This window comes from Pseudophryne corroboree, chromosome 7, assembly GCF_028390025.1.
Source record: "Pseudophryne corroboree isolate aPseCor3 chromosome 7, aPseCor3.hap2, whole genome shotgun sequence".
Classification (NCBI taxonomy): Eukaryota; Metazoa; Chordata; class Amphibia; order Anura; family Myobatrachidae; genus Pseudophryne; species Pseudophryne corroboree.
Genome location: NC_086450.1, coordinates 111,942,707 through 111,965,574, shown reverse-complemented (window position 1 = coordinate 111,965,574; position 22,868 = coordinate 111,942,707). Strand labels below are relative to the sequence as shown.

The window sequence follows — 22,868 nt, the reverse complement described above, 5'->3', positions numbered from 1 at the left end:
CACATTTTATAAAAGTACATATATATAACATGATAATGAAAACAAACGTGTGATGCAGCATGCATGACAGCCACTTAAATGGAGTCACTACTAAAAAGTATTACAAAAAGCAGTTTTCCATTAAAATAGACAAATAATATTGCTTTGTTATAAGAAACATTATAATATGTTTCAGCAATACTTCTATAATTGAATTCCAGCAAAAGATTTTAAGGAGAAAACAGCTTTTAATACTGCAGTATACATTTATGAAGAAAAAAGAAAATAGAACACAGGTAACCCGTAGCAACCAGTCACAAGCTTGCTTTAATTTCCTGAAGTTTCTTAGCAAAATGGCAGCGAGAGTGTGATTGGTTGCCGTGTGTTACAGCAATTGTTTGCACGATGACCCTACATATTTACAGACAATACACCCCCACAGGAACGTCACATGACTTGGAGGAACATGCTCATTTTGCTGAACATGCTTATCTTACATTACTAGTAAGCGCATTAGCTTTCTTAAGTGTCCTCATCATGGGAGTGTCATAAGATGCTGCTCCATGTCCCCACATCTTTCCTTTGGTATACTCAGCCTACAATATGCAGCAAAACATCAGATTAGCAAAGCATGTTAGGTCTATACCAGCCTCGGGGGCAACAGGGCACTGGGGTTAAAGTAGCCATAATTAGGCCATTTATTGGCTTGCCCTCTCTGTATGTGAAGAAAGAACAAGGAATTGAATGCAACACAATAATATTCCAAAGTAATAAAATGCTCTAGTTGTCTGCAGACCACGGAGGCAGCCATCTTGTAGGCTGAATCAATGTTTATTACCAACCACTGAACTCTGTACATAGTGTGCCTCAGTGTTATCAGAAGAAAAAGGATAGGATAATAATAAACCTGTACCTCTTAGCCACCTGGCATATCCTGTAGACGATCAGAATTTCAACAGTATAAGTGATTATAACAATGGTCAATTTGTGGAAGTGAAGGGTTATTCTGTTATAGGGGCATATTTATCCATAACAGACCGCATCAGTGGTCATTTTACTCCTCTATCAGGACTCCTCTGCACTACATCTGACCACATATGTGCGGTGGCCATTGCTAGGGAAGGGTTCTGCAAATGATGCCCATAGGCTACAACAGGATAATGTCATCTTCAGATAGCCGGGGACAAACTCTGTAAATTTTCGCATTCCAGGGCTTGGTAAATATGACAGCATTGTATCGCCATAGAAACCTATGAGAGGCTGTGGCTGCTGATGGAAGGAATGGCTGCAGATATTAGAGTTACCTGCTGCATTACCTCCATTGTACATTAGGGGGATACTTAATATTTGCGGCTATCGCCCTAAAAAACAGGTGATTTCAGGGAATATCCTGCAAATATAATTGTATAAATAGGCTTCTTTATCACTGAAACTAAATATTGTGCCATATGGGGATTCAACAGTTTCAAAGTAATGACTCCAAATGAAGAAAACGTAAATTTAGAATTAGTATGGAATAACTCCCTACATTAAACTCCTACCTTTCTGACACGTCAGAGCATAACATCTGCTTCAGAAAATAAATATGCACAAATAATGAAAATGTAAAGCAGAGGGCTTGATTCGGATTTGTAAGCAAACCCGATGGTTTGCATACAAATCTGATGGTTGGGGATCGGCACATGCACAGGACCCTGTTCTGCACATGTGTAGAACAGGTCCTACATAATCGCTCGCAGTCCTCCCTTAGCCACAGTATGGGCTGGATTCAAATGTTCTTCCTCCCCCGTGGCCCGGTATTTTAATGTTACTGCCGACGGGCACGACAAGTTCATTTCAGCTCGCTACCCCCGGTGGGAGAGAGCTGAAATGCACGTAAATAGACCCATTTGGGCACCAAAACGGATCTTTTCACGATCGCGCCTATTACTTTAGTTGGGTTTAGGTGCTTTGCGCACCTAAACCCAACTGTAATGGGCGCGATCAGTGCGATAATGGGGGCCATTTGAATATCACCCCTCTATCTCCCGTCACTTTAGACGGGAGATAGGGGGTGCGATAAGATTTGAATTCCCCCCTATGATTGACATGCTGCAGCATTTTGTTGGCGTGCTGCGCCCAGGATCTGCGTCATTGGAGGCAGACTTCCTGTACCGGGCTGACCAGTTCCGACAGCCAGTCTGAAGTGGTTGCCAATGGTTGTGATGGTGATCCGATGCTACATCTTCAGGTGCACATTCATGCAGTAGGCATCTATTTCCTACAGACGCCTCCTGCTGCATTTGCATTTTAGTTGTACGGTACTGCACAGCCACTTCCCAACACTGTACAAATTGAAATCAGACCCAGAAACAGGTGATCACACTGATTGAGGTTGTGTATAAGCTAATTCTGATGACCTAGCACTGGAACCATGATGTGATGGTGTCAGACCTAGGCCATCATCAGACACTGCTGCCATGATGTCAGCAGCGACTCTCATTTACTAATTAGTTACTACTGGCACACAGGTGTTTCTGTAGCGGCACTTCCTCCTGCACATCACCATTCCAGCATTCCCTACTAGTGTACAGTGCCAGATGCAGTTACCTGCAGGAGGAGGGACAATGCTGAAGATGCAGTTATCATACTGGGCAAGCATTTTTTGGGAGATTCTCCTAGGAGAATGGTCCCCGTGACTTGCGGCATGCCCCTGTGAGCCGTTACCATGGCCCCTGTGGCGTGCACACAATAAAATCCCAGGGCTGCTATGCAGCCCCAGTCCATCTCTGGTTTTAACCACTTTACCCAGTGTCTTTAGGTGCTACAAGCGTTATAATTAATGGCTGTCCAAAAACAATTAAATTGCTCCGTCAGGCACCCATTAATTAGCGTTGTGTAAAGACAATTGAATCATCCCCTATATGTTTGTTTTGTAAGTACTCAGTTGGGCACCGTAAAAAACGTATATTGTTGTTTCTAGACTATAACACCATTTGATAAATATCCCTTGACTGCATACAGGGCATTACTTTATTTCCCATTGACTCTTACCTGGCTTGTCAGTTTGGACACTTCCTGAGCCAATTCAATGTCTGGTCGGCCAAGAATAGTGGTGCCACGACCGGCTTCCTCACGGGCCTTAGCTTTGTACTGGATCTATGGTAAATGAGGTGTAAAGGACATTTTCTGTTATCCTACACTCAAGCAACCATGGCATTCCATTAACAATACTCCAACTGTGAACTCACATTACTGACTAGCTTAGCCACCTGCGTTGCCTTCTGAATATCAGGCCTGTCAGCAATGCTGGTGTAATTTAGGTTGGCCTTGGCATCCTTCTTGTAAGATAACTGTAAAATGAATGAAATAGTTACACTCCCCCATTCAGCATTCACACATGGAGCTGCAGAAATACCGATATATATTCTAGATAAACTAAGCATTAGAACATTTCTGTGGAATTATTCATGCTGTTTGTTATTATTCAAAGAGTAAATGACACCACTTTCCTGTCTTTTACTATTGGTTACATACACTGTCTATGATTGGTAACATGGGGATCTAGGGCCACATGTGGCCCTCAGAGCCTTCACATGCGGCTTCTTCCTACTTTCTTAGCTTGCAACCCATGTTTAAATCAGAATCAGCTTTATTGGCCAGGTGTACTCACGTACACTAGGAATTTTTTTGCGGTACAGTGCATCGCCAAGCAGTAACATGAAGGGGGAATACATAGCATAAGAAGGCGGAAAAACGTAGCTTACACTACAAACATTACACGTATGAGTTCATACTGCACCTTGCAACTGTATGATAGTCTCGACATATTATAAATGTTAGACTTTTTATATATTGTTCAGCTGGTGGACAGCTAGTGGGAAGAAGCTTTTAATGAATCTGGTGGATTTCACGGGAATGGACCTGTAGCGTCTGCCTGATGGAAGCACTTCAAACAGTTTGTGACCTGGGTGCTGCATATCTGCCACGATTTTCTTCGCTCGCTTCCTGACCCTTGACTGGTATAATTCCTGGATGGGAGGGAGGTCAGCCCCAACAATCTTTTCAGCTGTCCTCACCACCCTTTTCAGCCTCCGTCTGTTACTCTCATTGTCAGCTCCATACCAGACTGTGATCGAGGAACATAGGGCTGATTCTACAATTGCTGTGTAGAAGATGAGCAGCAGCTTCTGCAGGATGTTGAATTTCCTGAGTAGCCTCAGAAAGAACATCTGCTGCTGGGCCCTTCTCTACGACAGTGCTTCTGTTGGGTCCCCATTTTAAATGCCTGCTTACATGTTATTATAGATAGGGATCTATTCCATTTAAAATAGGATTTAAATTTATTATTTGCTCCACCCGTGAAATGCCGCGTCGACGACACCCCTATGGCCGCCGCTGTCAATTACCTTGCGGAAGCCGCAAGGTGTAGGGTCGCACACGGGCACTGCGACTGGTGCATGTGCGCAGACCACCCAAATGCAGCCGCTGCATACAGACGCACGTCTCCATTCAGGTCTGAATGACACCCATAATCTACTAACTACATAGCCATATATCCTATAAATTGCATTCAAATAATAATAATATAATATGCACCGATGTTCTCAATTAGTTCATTTACTCACATTACTTTGGGCCTTGGCAACCTCCATGGCATGCTGCACCTCAGGGGGTTGCTGCATGTTTGCGTAATTGGACTTGCCCTTCTCCTTCTGGAACTTTTCTTTATAATGTTTCTAGAAATACACAGTGATTTGATAATGGAAATGTTATATGTCTGATGCACAACACATGCATAACTTACTTTCTGTAAAAGAATTCTCATAAAAATAAAATCTGTATTATTTAGATCTATATCAGTGGTCTCCAACCTTAATTGGGGTGTGAGGTACTTTTGGAAAATAAAACCTCTGAAGGAGCTCCCCCCTCCCCCCAATGCGCATGCATTCCTGTGAAAGTGGGTGTGGCCTCACAAAAGTAGGTGTGGCCTCACAACTACAAGTAATGCCCACAATAAATAATATGTCCAAACACTCCGCGTGTTGCGCAAACCCTGCAGAAGGCTGCCCTATGGTTCCCGTAACCAGAGATGGTGTCTCTCCAAAATACCACAAGGAGAATTCTAGCACGGAAAAATTTTGACCACGGGTACCACCAGGCGCCTAAATCAAAAGACTCATAGAAAGTAGTGGTATCTAAGTATACGTGAACAGTGATATAAAAAACGTATACAACCCTTTTATCTGAAGTGAAGTGTCCAATCTCCAAAACTCACAACTCCTCCTCGTAGCATATATCGTATGAGTACAGCATATGTAATAGAGGAGAGAGGAAAACCACGTGTCGTACAGTAATTTAATAACATAAACACACATTAAAATTGGAACATGAATCACATATAACAAAGACAATGGTCAGATTGTGGAAATGGTGAAAAATCCCATGTGTGGGAGCCACAGGGGAAAAATGCGGAACAATTACCAGAGTGTCTGAGAACCCATGCTGTACTCATACGATATATGCTACGAGGAGGAGTTGTGAGTTTTGGAGATTGGACACTTCACTTCAGATAAAAGGATTGTATACGTTTTTTATATCACTGTTCACGTATACTTAGATACCACTACTTTCTATGAGTCTTTTGATTTAGGCGCCTGGTGGTACCCGTGGTCAAATTTTTCCTGCTACAAGTAATGCCCCCCCGCGTAGTGCGAGACACACACAAATAATGCCCCTCAGCAGTGCCAGATATACAAAAAATGCCTCCCAGCAGTGCCAGATACACAAATAATGCCCCCAGCAGTGCCAGATACACAAATAATGCCCCCAGCAGTGCCAGATATAATTCCCCCCGCAGTGCCATTTAAAATGCCCCGTGCAGCGCCAGATAAAATGTTCCCCCGTAGTGTCCAATACAGTGCCCCACACAGTGTTAACCCTTGCTGGCTTCTTCTACTGCCGCCGGTGCGGCTTCTCCTGTATGAGGGACGGAAGGGGAGGAGAGCGCAGCGCGCGCCTGTCCTGTGAAATCCGGAGAGCGGCTGCGGTGAGGGTGACAGAGTCTCTGGCGGTGGTAGGCATTTAAATATGGTGCTGGTAAGTGAGCCAATCAAAACTTGCGGTCCGGCAGCCAATCAGGTGCCGCCACTGCCGGTCCACGAGCTCTGATTGGCTGACAGCCGGAACCATATTAAAAATGAAGGGAGAAGGAGTGCCAGTGACCGCCCAAGCCCGTGCACTCTGTGAGCTACTGAAAATACTACGGCAAGCTGCCGGTAGCTCGCGAGCTACGGGTTGGTGATCACTGATCTATATAATAAATACATCACATCTGTCAATTTCATTTCTATCTATCTACAGTACCTGTCTGTCTGTCTGTCTGTCTGTCTGTCTGTCTGTCTATCTATCTATCTATCTATCTATCTATCTATCTATCTATCTATCTATCTATCTATCTAATATAGATGTATATATTTATCTCATATATATCTATAAATCTATCTATTTAATATCTATCTATTAACTATCTAATATATATATATATATATATATATATATGTACTTTTGTGCAGCCCGGCACTCCCTGGAGTAATGCAATGTATGGCCCGGGTGCCCTCCGCAGGAGAATGTAGATGTAGATAAAGAATTCAGCGGCACTCCGGGACTTGTGATTTCAAAAGTAGTGTATTAAAGCATCACAATACACAAATAATAAGGAATTATTTGTGTATTGTGATGCTTTAATACACTACTTTTGAAATCACAAGTCCCGGAGTGCAGCTGAATTCTTTATCTACATATTAAATATATATATATATATATATATATATATATATATATATATATTTAATATCTATCTAATACTCTCTCATATTGCTCTATCTCATATAAATCTTATATCTATTATATATCATCAGCTATCTTTGTCTAGCTAATTATCTATCTCTATCTAATAACTATTTAGTTAAAAATCTATCTATCTATCATCTATCTATCTATCTATCTATCTATCTATCTATCTATCTATCTATCTATCTATCTATCCCACCATTCTCTCTTGTCTCATATCCATCCCACCTTTCTCATATCGATCTCTCATATAAATGTACATATTTATCTATCTATCTATCTATCTATCTATCTATCTATCTATCTATCTATCTATCTATCTATAGATATATATCATCTCTGCCTTATCTATCTTTATTTCTAATATCTATCTATCTATCTATCTATCTATCTATCTATCCCACCTCTCTCTCTCTCTCTCTCTCTCTCTCTCTCTCTCTCTCTCTATATGTCACATATGTGTGTGTACAGGTATGGGGGAGCAGAATATGTGTAACACAGTATGTGCTGCGCTCACCTCACTGACAATCTTGGTCACTTCTTTCACATGGGCAGTGTCACGTGTCTCGGGGAGGGTGGTGAATGAGCCTTGTGACAGATGTTTCTTTACTTCTTCTTTGTATTTGTTCTAGAAGACAAATGGCAGGTTTTATTGTCAGCTTTGACCTTTCTCAGTTTCCTATGTAAAGTGTACCTGGCAACTACACAAACTGCATAACTGTCAGCAACCCCCAATTTCTGGAGATAGTCCTGGGGGTTTGAAGATTAGTCAGTAGGAATGGAACCACTTGACTTCATGTAACAATAGGAACACTTGTAGTTAGATTACTAACATACTAATTACATAGCAATTATAAGGTACATAAAATGAATAATTGGGATTTTTAAATATACTGTAGCATTAGTGTTAGTAAATAAAAAGGTAATAATTTATTACAAATATGGTCAATTTACATGATCACCAGAAAGGAGCTGGTATAATTGTTCTACCACATTTGACAACAAATAGGTAATAGGTGACTCTTGTGGGGTAAATTTACTAAGATGGGAGTTCTATTTAAAATAGGATGTTGCTCATGGCAACCAATCAGATTCTACTTCTCATTTATCTAGCACCCTCTAGAAGGGATATTCTATGAGCAATATCCCTTCTTAAATAGAACTCCCATCTTAGGATATTTACCCCTTATGGTCTGGCCAATATTCAGGTTATGAGAGATGTGCGGCTGGCACTTTTCGTGTTTTGTGTTTTGGTTCTAATTCCACTTTCGTGTTTTGGTTTTGGCTTGGTTTTGCCAAAACCACCCTTTCGTGTTTTGGTTTTGGTTTTGGATCAGGTTGATTTTTGAAAAAAACATAAAAACAGCTAAAATCACAGAATTTGGGGGTCATTTTGCTCTTACGGTATTATTAACCTCAATAACAATCATTTCCACTCATTTCCAGTCTATTCTGAACACCTCACACCTCACAATATTGTTTTTAGGCCAAAAGGTTGCACCGAGGTTGCTGGATGACTAAGCTAAGCAACACAAATGGACAACACAAACACCTGGCCCATGTAAGAGTGGCACTGCAGTGTCAGACAGGGAAAAAAAAGGTCCCAAACAGCACATCATGCAAAGAAGAAAAAGAATTGCAATGAGGTAGTTGTATGACTAAGCCAAGCGACACAAACAATTGGCCCATCTAGGCGTGGCACTGCAGTGGCAGACAGGAGGGCAGATATATAAAAAAAGGCCCCAAACAGCACATCATGCAAAGAAGAAAAAGAATGCAATGAGGTAGTTGTATGACTAAGCCAAGCGACACAAACAATTGGCCCATCTAGGCGTGGCACTGCAGTGGCAGACAGGAGGGCAGATATATAAAAAAGGCCCCAAACAGCACATCATGCAAAGAAGAAAAAGAATGCAATGAGGTAGTTTTATGATTAAGCTAAGCGACACAAACAATTGGCCCATCTAGGCATAGCACTGCAGTGGCAGACAGGAGGGCAGATATATAAAAAAGGCCCCAAACAGCACATCATGCAAAGAAGAAAAATAATTGCAATGAGGTAGTTGTATGACTAAGCCAAGCGACACAAACAATTGGCCCATCTAGGCATGGCACTGCAGTGGCAGACAGGAGGGCAGATATAAAAAAAAAAAGGCCCCAAACAGCACATCATGCAAAGAAGAAAAAGAATTGCAATGAGGTAGTTGTATGACTAAGCCAAGCGACACAAACAATTGGCCCATCTAGGCATGGCACTGCAGTGGCAGACAGGAGGGCAGATATAAAAAAAAAAAGGCCCCAAACAGCACATCATGCAAAGAAGAAAAAGAATTGCAATGAGGTAATTGTATGACTAAGCCAAGCGACACCAACAATTGGCCCATCTAGGCATGGCACTGCAGTGGCAGACAGGAGGGCAGATATAAAAAATAGGCCCCAAACAGCATATCATGCAAAGATGTAGAAGAGGTGCAATGAGGTAGCTGTATGACTAAGCCAAGCGACACAAACAATTGGCCCATCTAGGAGTGGCACTGCAGTGACAGACAGGAGGGCAGATATCAAAAAAAGACCCCCTTACAGCACATGATGCAAAGAAGAAAAAAAGGTGCACCGAGGTTGCTGTATGACTAAGCTAAGCGACACAACCACCTGGCCGATCTAGTAGTGTCACGCAGTGGCTGAATGTCGAGCGTGGGCCGCAATTGTTCGGTCCAATGACAGCATCTCCAGCACACTCCAGTCATTTTTAAAAAAAAATCTGCAATTGGTGGACTTATACGGCAGTACCCCAGGACTAATACAGCAGTAACATATACGGCAGTGTCAGACAGGATGCCACTTTTCAAAAACTAGGCCCCAAACAACACCTCATGCAAAGATGTCGAAGAGGTGCAATGAGGTAGCTGTATGACTAAGCCAAGCGACACAAACAATTCCAACTGGAATTATGGGTCCAAATCACTGGAATTAATTGGCAAGATCACTGTAATTAATAATTATACATCCAAATCACTGGAATTAATTGGCAAAATCACTGTAATTAATAATTATACGTCCAAATCACTGTAATTAATTGGCAAAATCACTGTAAATAATAATTATACGTCCAAATTACTGGAATTAATTGGCAAAATCACTGTAATTATACGTCCAAATCACTGGAATTAATTGGCAAAATCACTGTAATTAATAATTATATGTCCAAATCACTGGTATTAATTGGCAAAATCACTGTAATTATATGTCCAAATCACTGGAATTAAATGGCAAAATCTTGCTATCGCCTGCCTAGTGAAGTGGAATCTAGATGGGATTTGGTACCGGGAACACAATACCTCCATCAATTGTCTAAATCCCCCTGCACTAATGGCGGATACCGGATGCATGTCTAACGCCAACATAAGTGTCAAGGCCTCAGTTATGAGGGCTTCCATCATCATGTGAAGCTGAACCACTAGTCATGAACATAGGCCAGAGCCTCAGTCGTTCCTTGCCACTCCGTGTCGTAAATGGCATAATGGCAAGTTTATGTTTCTCCTCAGACCATTTACATTTATTTTTTTGGGTCTTTTTACTGAACTTTGGCTTTTTGGATTTTACATGCCCTCTACTATCACAATGGGCATCGGCCCTGGCAGACGACGTTGATAGCATTTCATCATCTATGTCATGGCTAGTGGCAGCAGCTTCAGCACTAGGAGGAAGTGGTTCTTGATCTTTCCCTATTTTATCCTCCAAATGTTTGTTCTCCATTATTTTTCTGGAGTTATATAACACAATATGCTGCACAAGAGAGCGTACCCCTACACCTCACAGGGCAAACCCTGTAAAAATTATTTGGATTAAATATTAATAACCCCTTTATTTAGAGTAAATAATATACAGCACAGGACAGCGCCACTGAATTTATATGGCAGCACCACTGGACTGTATTTATATGGAATTATATGGATTTAAATGGAATTATACGGCAGGATAACTGGAATTATACCGCAATATCACAGGAATTATACAGCAATATCATAGGAATTATACGCCAGTATTCCGAGAATTATACGGCAATATCACAGGAATTATATGCCAGTATCACAGGAATTATACACCAGTATTCCGAAAATTATATGGCAATGTCACAGGAATTATACGCCAGTATTCCGAGAATTATACAGCAATATCACAGAAATTATATGCCATTATTACAGGAATTATACGCCAGTATTCCGAGAATTATATGGCAATGTCACAGGAATTATACGCCAGTATTCCGAGAATTATAAGGCAATATCACAGGAATTATATGCCAGTATTCCGAGAATTATATGGCAATATTACAGGAATTATACAGCAATATCTTAGGAATTGTACGCCAGTATTCCGAGAATTATATGGCAATGTCACAGGAATTATACGCCAGTATCACGGGAATTATACGGCAATATCATGGGAATTATACGCCAGTATCACGGGAATTATACAGCAGTATCATTGGATATATGGCAGCAGAGGACACCCCCACTGTGACTGGTCACTGGACTGATGCTGCACAAGACACTTCCCCTGGTCTAATGCAGGACAACACAGCACCACTGAAAGGGACTTATACAGCTACACTGGATATATGGCAGCAGAGGACACCCCCACTGTGACTGGTCACTGGACTGATGCTGCACAAGACACTACCCCTGGTCTGATGCAAGACAACACAGCAAAAATGCAAGGGACTTATACAGCAGCCAGCAGCACTAAGGACATATAGCAGCAGAGGACACCAACACTGTGACTGGCTGGACTGATGCAACATAAGACATTGACTACACTGGACTGGACTGAGCAGCACCACACAGCACAAGACTCGCCACCCCACTTTCCCACCCCCACACAGACACTGAGGACGGAGACACGTCCTCTCACTACACTCTCCGAGACAGGAGTGAAAATGGCCGTGACGCGCAGCTCCTTATATGGTATCCAAATCCCGTGAGAATCTGACAGCGGGATGATGACGTTTTGCCTCGTTCAGGTTTCCGAGTCAGGCGGGAAAACCAGAGCCTGACTCGGATCCGGACTCGAATGGTGAATTTCGGTACGGTTCGGTTCTCTGAGAACCGAACCCGCTCATCTCTACTTATGATGCCTGTGCTGGTTTTCAGTCTAGATATAGGCATGCTATCTATGAGGGAAATACAGGATAGGTGGCAGTGGCCTACAGGGAGCCCTTATTACACGGCACCCAGCACTTACCTCAGACACAAGGGCGCTGACAGATTTTGCGTGGATGATCTGGGGTGTATCTGCAACAATTCCAAACTCTCCTTGGTATGTTCCCTTCTCATACTTCTTTTTGTATTTCACCTGGAAGGCCACCAAAATACCATTTGTATTATACACACCGACATTACAGCCACTTAGTTGCTAAACTCTGCATTCCAGCCATTTTCTAGAACACACAACAGTAATTGCATACTTCATCACAAGAGGCTCAGAGCTGTGATACTCACATTGCTGTTCATTTTTGCATTCCTCAAAGCCAGGACAGTCTCTTTGTCATCAGTGATTGAGAGCTTGCATCCCTTTAGGAACTCTCTGTCCAGTTTGTAATCATACTGAAAAATAACAGGGCCAGATTAATAAGAAAAAAATGCAATTATTCTATAAGAGCTGACATTCAAACAATAGAAAAGTCCTTATGAAGATTTATCAGGTAACAGTGAGATATCATAACAGATGATCATGGATTGTGTGATTTCTGCCTAGCAAAGGTAAGCACATTATCTAGGAACAAAGTCAAAGTATAAATCAATTAGATTTTGGTCCTTCAAGCTGATTTCACTTTTCCACTGGCTTTGGGTATATACTTCCTTCTCCTTCCGCCTATTTGGTCTTTAAAGTGCAAAACTCACATGTGCTGAATAAATATCCATTACTGTATAGCCTAGGAATTAGGGGTATCACTGAGGCAAAAAGCATGTTCTGCCCTAAGCCTCAGGGATGTCACTGGCTCTTAGTGATTTAGTAGGTTGCAGTGTAATGAATACTGGATTAAGACCACAAAGGCTGTGTCCACTGCGTGTAGGCTATAGATACGCTGTACTAAAATTAGTGCAAGCTTTACTGATCAGCTCACCAAGTCGTAGCCAACATCCCAATCCAGCCTTTACCCCTCACCGCAGGTTTGACCCGAGTTATGAAGGGGTCTCCGAAAAAAAAACCAACCTGGTCCAGTGACCAGGGAATCCAATCCAGGTAGCTTGCAAAGTTAGGCAAGGGAAGGACCCCGGGTTATAGGCCCAGTGTGTACGGGTAACCCCCGGTCATCTGACCCAGGTCCCGTTCACAGCATAGGGAGAGCCAAATTCCCAGAGATTGGAGATGATGTCATCTGTAAGCGTCGGTAGAACAGTTCCATTGTATCTGTGTGCAGTGTAAACAGCGCCGACCCAAGAATAAACCGGGTCAGAGCCGTGGTGTGAACAGGGTTTGTCTAGATCTGACCAATATAGGAAACGTGTTCCAAATCCCGGGTCAGACCTAGGATTTTGGTGTGAAAAAGGGTACGAGTGTCTCCTCCGTGAGAAGGCAATAAAAGGGTTTACTGGCTTACCAACAGTTCTGGCAGTGCTAGCGTCAATTAAATGTGTATAATAACGTGCATCACAGTGGGGGAATCTTACTACATTAAGTGGATAATGCTGGCCATTTGTATTTCTTTATCTCACTATATTATTCCATGGTGTTAGTGTGGGACAAGCTGCTTACATCGCTCTGCTGAAGAGATGCCTTTGCATTCTGCAAAAAGTCTGGCCTGTCAACAGTCCATTGCCAATGAGCCTTTGTTGCCTCATACTTTTTCTTGTAATTCAGCTGTTCCAAAGGAGAAAAGAGAACAAAGACCACAAAGGATTAATACAGAGAATTAGGAGATTAATTGTAATATAAATAAATAAACGTACTGTGTAACTTGCATACAGCAGGCAACCGTCTAACACAACCTGCCGGTAACTTACGTTGCTGATGGATTTGTAGGCTTCTTGGGCTGTCTTGATCTGTACAGCATCCGGCACCAGAGTACAGTGTCCTCTGCTCTTCTCATACAGTTCTTTATATTTCAGCTTTAAATGCAGCAAATGAGTACATGGTCACATTACTTGTCAATGTATTGAGAAAAGACTAAATATACTTTTACTTATTTATCATTTACTCCAAGGGTATTTAAGTTAGTGCATCCTTAGCCAATATCACATTGTAGAGCGAGTGTGGCCAGACTGGGAGGAGGGCATAATCAGCACATAACAAGCTATAGTCTGCCTCCTACAAAGTGCAGTGTATGTAATACATCAAACATGTACAGAGGCAGAAATCACAGTAATCTCTTAGATGCAGCAGCAGGGCCAGCCATGCATAGTGCAGTGTATGTAATACATCAGGCATATACAGGGCCAGCAGTCACAGTAACCCATTATATGTGGCAGTAGGGCGTGCTGTACATAGTGTAGTGTATGTAATACATCAGACATATACAGGGCCAGGAATCACAGTAACCCATTATATGTGGCAGTAGGGCATGCTGTAATACTGCAATGTATGTAATAAATCAGACATATACAGGGCCAGCAATCACAGTAACCCATTATATGTGGCAGTAGGGCGTGCTGTACATAGTGCAGTGTATGTAATACATCAGACATATACAGGACCAGCAATCACAGTAACCCATTATATGTGGCAGTAGGGCGTGCTGTACATAGGCCCTCATTCCGAGTTGTTCGCTCGCAAGCTGCTTTTAGCAGCATTGCACACGCTAAGCCGCCGCCTACTGGGAGTGAATCTTAGCTTATCAAAATTGCGAACGAAAGATTAGCAAAATTGCGAATAGACACTTCTTAGCAGTTTCTGAGTAGCTCGATACTTACTCGGCAACTGCGATCAGTTCAGTCAGTTTCGTTCCTGGTTTGACGTCACAAACACTCCTAGCGTTCGGCCAGACACTCCTCCGTTTCTCCAGCCACTCCCGCGTTTTTCCCAGAAACGGTAGCGTTTTTTCGCACACACCCATAAAACGGCCAGTTTCCGCCCAGAAACACCCACTTCCTGTCAATCACATTACGATCACCAGAACGAAGAAAAAACCTCGTAATGCCGTGAGTAAAATTCCTAACTGCATAGCAAATTTACTTGGCGCAGTCGCACTGCGGACATTGCGCATGCGTATTAGCGACTAATCGCTCCGTTGCGAGAAAAATATAACGAGCTAACAACTCGGAATGACCCCCATAGTGCAGTGTATGTAATACATTAGACATATACAGGGCTAGCAATCACAGTAACCCATTATATGTGGCAGTAGGGCGTGCTGTAATAGTGCAGTGTATAGTGCAGTGTATGTAATACATCAGACATATACAGGGCTAGCAATCACAGTAACCCATTATATGTGGCAGTAGGGCGCGCTGTACATAGTGCAGTGTATGTAATACATCAGACACATACAGGGCCAGCAATCACAGTAGGTTGTTAGATGTGTCAGTAAGGCCAGTCATACAGAGTGCAGTGTATGTAATACATCAGACATGTACAGGACCAGTGATAACAGTAAGCCATTAGATGCGGCAGTTGGGCCAGACTAACATAGTGTATGTAATACATCAAACATATACAGTGCCAAAGATCACAGTAAGCTGATTGATGTGGCACTAGGTCCAGTCCACCTAAGCTAGTTTTTTCCAGATGTGGACACCATTTCACAATCCAAGTCCCACTTAGTTTACCGCTGTTTGATGAATGCTGAATATAGGACATAACCCCTTTAACGAGTGTTAAAGGGGTTATGTATCATTGATAAATGGGGCCCTTGGTAGGAGCAGCTGCTGCGGCTTACACTGCATGTTGTGACCACAACATTGCACAGAAGGGATGGCCACTGTAACATCCATTGCATAGAAGGAATGGCCACTGTAACATTGCACAGAAGGGATGGCACAGAAGGGATGGCCACTGTAACATTGCACAGAAGGGATGGCCACTGTAACATTGCACAGAAGGGATGGCCACTTTAACGTTGTACAGAAGGGGTGGCCACTGTACCGTTGCACAGAAGGGATGGCCACTGTAACTTTGTACAGAAGGGATAGCCACTGTAACGTTGCACAGAAGGGATGGCCACTGTAACATTGCACAGAAGGGATGGCCACTGTAACATTGCACAGAAGGGATGGCCACTGTAACATTACACAGAAGGGATGGCCACTGTAACGTTGCACAGAAGGGATGGCCACTGTAACATTGCACAGAAGGGATGGCCAGTTTCACTTTTATTGTAGAAAACATTCGGGAAAATGCAGTGAAGTATATGGAGTAGAGTTCAAACTACAAAAATCTGTTCTTAAGACCAAAAATAGGTGACAAGGTAAGTTTGGTTTGCACTGCACCAAAATAATTTTGTGGCTTTGTGTTCTCTTTTAATATATCTGTAATACAATGATTCACAAATTTTCATTAAGAGCAAAGTATTTGTGTAATCACTACATTACCTAGAAGCACTGACAAATAATAAATACACACCTCACTGATTTTGTCCTTGACCTTCCGGGCATGTAGGAGCATTGGGGTATCATGGATTGTTGTGTAGGACTTGGCTTTAACTTTATTCCAATCCATTTTGTAAACAATCTGCAAATGTAAAAGGCAAACGCTTAATTTCTCAGTTTAGGGCATTTAAAAATATGTCTTCTTTGGCACAAGATAAACATATCAAGCTTCAGATGTTAAATGCTACTAATTTCATGTGTAACATACTAATTGCATGTGAGGCTATACCCTATTCTGATAAGGTGGACCCCTAATGACCTCTAATGATCCCTATTGACCTCTGGAAATGATGAACTATAAAAGTTGAGATTTACAATAAGGTTATGAAACATCCTCTGTGGACTAATATCTGGGGAGGTCAGAGAGACACTAACTTTAGGATTCAGTATTAAACACTTACACTAAATGAGAATTCAGTAACAATTCAGCCCTATATTAAAAATGCTTTCATTTTCTTTCACAAAAAAATAGAAAGCATCTTATATAGTTGTAGTACAAATCTCCCAGATTTTCTTAATTATATACAATATATATTGGCAGCATAAAAGGTAAACAAGCCTCCTACCTTGTATTCTATAGATTTACCCAACATGGAAGGAGACCATTGGATTTGTTGTATTCAGTGATAGCCAAATCTATTTTATGTAAGGTATATATATATATATATATATATATATATATATATAGCAAAAAGACGGGCGGCACTCAGAAATGATGACAAGCAACAAGCAGGGTATAGCAACGTTTCGAAGTGTATTACTTCTTCATCAGGACGTAATACACTTCGAAACGTTGCTATACCCTGCTTGATGCTTGTCATCATTTCTGAGTGCCGCCCGTCTTTCTGCTATATTGGACCTTACAGCTATTGAGGTACCTAGGAGGGCACCAGGCAAGTAATCACTGTGAGTGAGGAGTGCTTCCACAACCATGATATATATATATATATATATATATATATATATATATACACATATACACATATACATATATATATTTACCCAATATGGAAGGAGACCAGTGGATTTGCTGTATCCAGTGATAGCCAAATCTATTTTATGTAAGGTATATTATATATATATATATTTATTTTGTAAACAAAATGGTTTTGTCTCACACCGCATACAGCAACTGTTCTCATGTACAAGTTCTCATATGCTAGGGCTTTTAAATAACAATTTGGTCCGCCGGGGGGCTGTCTCACTATGTTCCGAGAGTTTTCATTTCCAACTCCAACATTTCATCTTTCCTCCGCATTCTTAGGCCACACAAGAGGAGGTGGGGTATAGTAATTCCATGGCTTACTTAAAAGCCGTACAATGACGGTAGGTGCCACTGATATGGGTTTATAGAGTAGAGGAAAGGAGCAGTTAGATACTGTAATATGAATGTATCAGCAATCATTACACTGTAGACATTGGGCCTCATCATCTTTGCTCTACTTGTAAGTTCAAAAGAAAGAAAAAATACCCTGTAAAAAAACTCACATCACTGATCTGTTTTCCAGCTTTCTGGGCTCTGTTGTGCTCTGGTGTGTCGATCACTGAGGTAAATTTGTCCTTTAGCTTCTCATATTGCGCCTTGTACTTCCACTAACAAGGAAAACACACAGTCAGATACAGCACTGATCGTGAATACTCTCATTAGTGTAGGCAAGAAAAGACTGATGGGGTCATTTGTGGCACTCAAGCAGGAGAGGATGTTTATAACCCATATTCCACAGTTGTTAATAATAAAGTGATTTGCAAATATTGTTACATATTTTCTGATGCTTTACATTTAAAAAAAAACAACAGCTTTTGAAATTATTAGCCCCACTGTTTAGCAGAAAGCAGCAACTTTGTTGCAACAAAGTAACAACATTGTTATCAAGTTCTACTGAAATAAAACAAGGAAGGGCGCAGTAGGGTGTGTGAGCTTTGGTGACTAGCTTTACGAAAGGAATTGTTTAAAGTCATCTACAATCTCCAACTCACAAATAGGCAGATTAGTAATATGTACAGATATAATACTACATATTTACAACCAGATGGCAGCAAACCAGTTACACTGTGAACAACATTTGCAAATCATTGTATTATTAGTTTGGCAGAGTTAACTTTATATGATGTGTAAGGAACAAGTCCTTAGTGCATTACCAATTAAATAAAAATGTTTGTATAATTTTTCTATATATTTAACTGGAAAGCAGGCACTGTGAACTGGAATGATGTAAAGTGTCAGTCTGCAGTCTTTATACTACATTATGTAAAACATATAACTATAAAACTTGATATACATTATGCTATGTCTATATGACCATTTGGAATATTTCAGAAAGCCATCAATCTTTTCAGCAATGTAATTTAGGCAATCACATAGAATGCAAGCACAGATACAGGCACATATAACAAGAGACAAGTACATCATTTTCCCATACACAGCAAATGAGCCATTATTGGAAACAAATTCTGAGCATGCAACTTCTGCACATGGATCTCTGCCTGCTAGAGACTGGTCTGCCTGCTAGGATGGTAAATTACATTAAAATAGATGATGACGTTGCTTTCATGTCTCTAACAAAAACCGTAAATCTGCTGGTATACCTGTCTCCATCCCATGCAGACAGAGGATTGATTATTTCATTGTAGTTGTTCCATTTCATCCCTCCCACGTGAGATCTCCTTAGTGACACAATTACACTCCTCTGACCATGTCAATGGCCCACATTAGATTGCTGCTGCACGGGAGCTGTTACTTATTCCATGAAAAGAACAAGTCTTCCTAACACTGGGAGATGCATCCTATACTACCACTGCAAGCAAGAGGCTGTTACGCATCACAAAGCTCAGCCATTGATTACAGGAAGATTTTTCTCAGTTTGCAGATTGTTCATTATTCAACTGGTGACATTTGCAATCAAACATGACCTCTCTATACGTTGGGATGATGAGATACTGTACTCTAAGCCATAACTGCGGATATACTGTACTAATCCACAGCATGTGGTTAAACAGAAACAAAAAGCAATGTTCTGATGTGATAAATGAAATTGTTTCTGCTTTTTGCGATTTAAATTACGTGTGAGATTATTGTGTACATTTGTGTGTAATAATACAAAGATGTGCACCACAATAATACCAATATTTTCAATTTGCAAGAGTAAAATGTTATATTAACATTGTTTTAGGGTCTGATTCAGATGGACGCAAACCCAATTTTGTCTCAGTTGAGCAATTATCGATGGTCTGCGCATGCATCTAAGTCACACTGTATGTGCAGCCATGGTTTTGCAGCAGCTGTCGCAGAGAGGAATTATTTCATTTACAAAGTGATTGACAGTCACGGATCTTTGGGGAAGGTAACGGGGAAGTGGCAGCAAAAACGCAGGTGTGTCACCATTACTGGGGCATGTCACCGCTTGCGACTGCAATTCCATATGCAGTTACAGTGGCTCCGGCATCTTGCTACCAGTGACAGGAGCCAGATTCTGCAGTGTGCCATTATCCTGCAGCAACCAGCATTGCAGGCGCATCTCCGGTGATGCTGGGCATGTCACTCAAAGCGAGGTGATCGTGGGCTTTCTGTGAGGCCATGCCCCATAGTGATGTTAGTGGGGACTTCCCATGAGGCCGTGCCCCTTTCTGTGAGGTCACACCATCTTTGCTGTGCAAGGGGGGTACTATTGGCCACACCGGGTGTCACCAACCCTTATATCGCCACTGCCAACATCCATGCTGCGCAAGCATAGGATTACCAGATGGTCGATGTTCACCCAATGTGCGTCCAATGGTTGCGATTTTGTACACAGGCGGTGGATCAGAGACACTGATTATAGGCGTCTCTATACAACTCCCAGCTGCTACGGCATTAGAATATTTTCACACAGCTGCTGCGTACAAATCCACAGCTGTGACTGCATGTACACGCATCTCTGAATAAGGCCCACTAGTTCCCAATATCTCTTCTAGCTTTCTGGACATAGTGATGAAAGTCCAGGTTACTGTATATAATCTAGAATACTTGGAGTTTTCCTGGGTAAGGGGCTTCATGTAATCTAGACTGAGCAACATGTCTAAAATGTTCTAAACTACATTTAAACATGACCCTGTCTTTCTTCTTTGCATTATATTGTTTAGCAGTGCTCATCACAGCAATTGGTGGTGACATCTGTGACTATGCCTGTGTGTGACTGAGGCTAAATGTATGTAATATATATGTATATATATATTATATATTAGGACAGTGCCTAGCTCTTCTTATTTATAACTTGGTGGAAAACTGTACTAAACCTTATTTTGCACAGTATTTGCATGTTAGAATAATGTGCTTCCAGCAGTTGTGTTCTGACCTGTAAAATCACAGCAAAATCCTGACCCAAAGAATTCAGCTAAAAGTGACTCTTGCTATAACACTCTTAGTATATGACGGAAGTTTGGATTTGGGGCACTGGTAGTACATGTAGTTCGGAGTTGTAAAACATAACTAGTGTGCGCAGATTTAAGACACTGATTTAGAATGTGGCACTTTCTGTGGTGGGAGGTTTTTATTTTAGCAAAAAAGTTTTCAGGTGTATCCTATTTTAATTCATACAATTTGACAATATTAAAATATATTTTGGTACTGGATTTTAGAGTGTAGTTGGCACTAACTTATGTGCACTTGTATGAGTGTTGGTGTTAAATACTCGATTCATTTTGAATCCCCAAACTTTATTAGTTACGCTTTTGTACAAGACCGCTATCTAGTGAAATAATCAGATGTGTAAAGCAGCCAAAAGTTAACCCAACAGCTGGGTAAAACTATTCGCCTATTGCTTTTTGTATCAACCTATAGTTGATTAACGATTACTTACATAATGTTTAAAAGCTGGAAATATATTTACCATATTAGTCTGCAGTATTGCACATTCTATATTGGGAACATATTAAAGCTTCAGCTACATACGGCTTTGCAGTGTCAGGGAAAAAAAGGGTAACATAAAACATGCATTTTATTTCTTTATTATTACCTGACTCCACATGCTGGTGTTGTAAATTGCCCGTAACATATCTGGCCGCTGAATCTCATTACACCCATGTTGAAGCAGTATCTTGGCCTTAGATTTGTACTTTTTCTGTTCATGCAAAGACCAACGAAGTTCAGAAAAGACATGTAAGACAGCACTAGATCCCTCGGAGTGTTGCGAAGGGATGTAGGCGGAAAGACTCTATAACATACTATGTACCAAGATCTATCATAGCAAATATCAGGTTACAGTATATTTAGCAGCTAATCAATCAAGAAAAATTCCAACTATAAAAACAATACTTAGGTAAACTACAGCCTAAGTTGTTTTAAAAGTTTTGATCAAAGTTAAACTTTATTCTATTCTTTTTTAATAATTAAAATGCCATTTTTCCCATTTACATAATTAAAATGTTGTCATTTTTCCAATTTACATGTATACAATTGTGAACCAGTTTGCCATGTAGATGTCAAGATACATGAAGCATATTATAAAGGCTCACTCAAATACATGGAGACATTTGAGCGGCAAATACAATGGACTGAGATAAAGACACAACCTGGTGACACCCTATGAAGACGAAGGACAAAATGGCCACCGGCCACCATGTTCCATATGCCGGGCAACATTGTTACCTGGCTAATCTGTTCACTTGCACTCTTAGCCAGGAGGTGCCTAGGATCATCCACCACAACGCTGTAGTGTGTTTTCTCCTTCTCATGAGCTGCTTTGTACAATTTCTGCTCAGAACAGCACATTGGGTTATAGCTTAATAGCAAAACACTTTTCATATCATATAGCCGTAACCGCCTTCGGATTTTAAAATAGTGGCTAAAAACATATCTAGGGAACCTTCATGGGCAATAATACCTTTACATCTCAGAAACAGAGATATATCAATGTATACGATTCTGAAAATAATTATTTAAGTAGATTACAAAGAAATTATGCATTAGTAAGAAAACAACAGTAAATTGAATATTAAAAAAAATTAAAAAAGGCATATATTTATGAAAATACTATATTTAAGGTTATATTTTCATAATATCTGTATAATCACGGCCTTATGTTACACGGCATCATTTTTAATAAATCAATACCAGTTTTTATTGGCATTAAAAAAAACATCAATAGGAATGAAGGGGATAAAACAAAGGAAATAGTGATCACTTACATGACAACAATTCATACATCAGCAATTTAATTATAGTTTAAAAAAAATATAATAATAATAATAATAAAAAAAAAAAAAATATATATATATATATACACACACACATCTGATAAATTATTATTATGTAAACTAAATATACTAATGATATCTTTGTAATTATGAATACCGCACTTTATAATATTCATCACGTTATTAAAAATGTGATGACCTGTTAGGTGCATTAATATACTTTGCTATCAAATGCATTGGAGTGTGTAGTAAACATTAAGGCTTACACTTTAGTCATAGCAAAACATATGTCATGGGATA

The 22,868-nt window shown here is 40.7% G+C and overlaps 1 protein-coding gene across 20 annotated transcripts in view; it reads right to left on the bottom strand.

Annotated features, from left to right (window-relative positions):
- The window catches only part of NEB (nebulin), a 249,685-nt gene that overhangs the window by 68,315 nt on the left and 158,502 nt on the right, over positions 1 to 22,868 (bottom strand). For 15 of the 20 annotated variants that reach the window (XM_063933545.1, XM_063933547.1, XM_063933549.1 and 12 more), the window contains exons 112-123: positions 21,389 to 21,493; positions 17,886 to 17,990; positions 16,372 to 16,479; positions 13,818 to 13,922; positions 13,570 to 13,674; positions 12,312 to 12,416; positions 12,055 to 12,165; positions 7,328 to 7,438; positions 4,587 to 4,697; positions 3,210 to 3,311; positions 3,013 to 3,117; positions 477 to 575 (exon numbers count right to left, since the gene is read on the bottom strand). In XM_063933545.1, the coding sequence (XP_063789615.1) occupies positions 477 to 575; positions 3,013 to 3,117; positions 3,210 to 3,311; positions 4,587 to 4,697; positions 7,328 to 7,438; positions 12,055 to 12,165; positions 12,312 to 12,416; positions 13,570 to 13,674; positions 13,818 to 13,922; positions 16,372 to 16,479; positions 17,886 to 17,990; positions 21,389 to 21,493 (1,272 nt within the window). Of the gene's footprint in view, positions 1 to 476; positions 576 to 3,012; positions 3,118 to 3,209; positions 3,312 to 4,586; positions 4,698 to 7,327; positions 7,439 to 12,054; positions 12,166 to 12,311; positions 12,417 to 13,569; positions 13,675 to 13,817; positions 13,923 to 16,371; positions 16,480 to 17,885; positions 17,991 to 21,388; positions 21,494 to 22,020; positions 22,126 to 22,868 lie in introns of all 20 variants that reach the window. The other 5 variants (XM_063933551.1, XM_063933563.1, XM_063933550.1 and 2 more) reach the window with 3 other exon arrangements.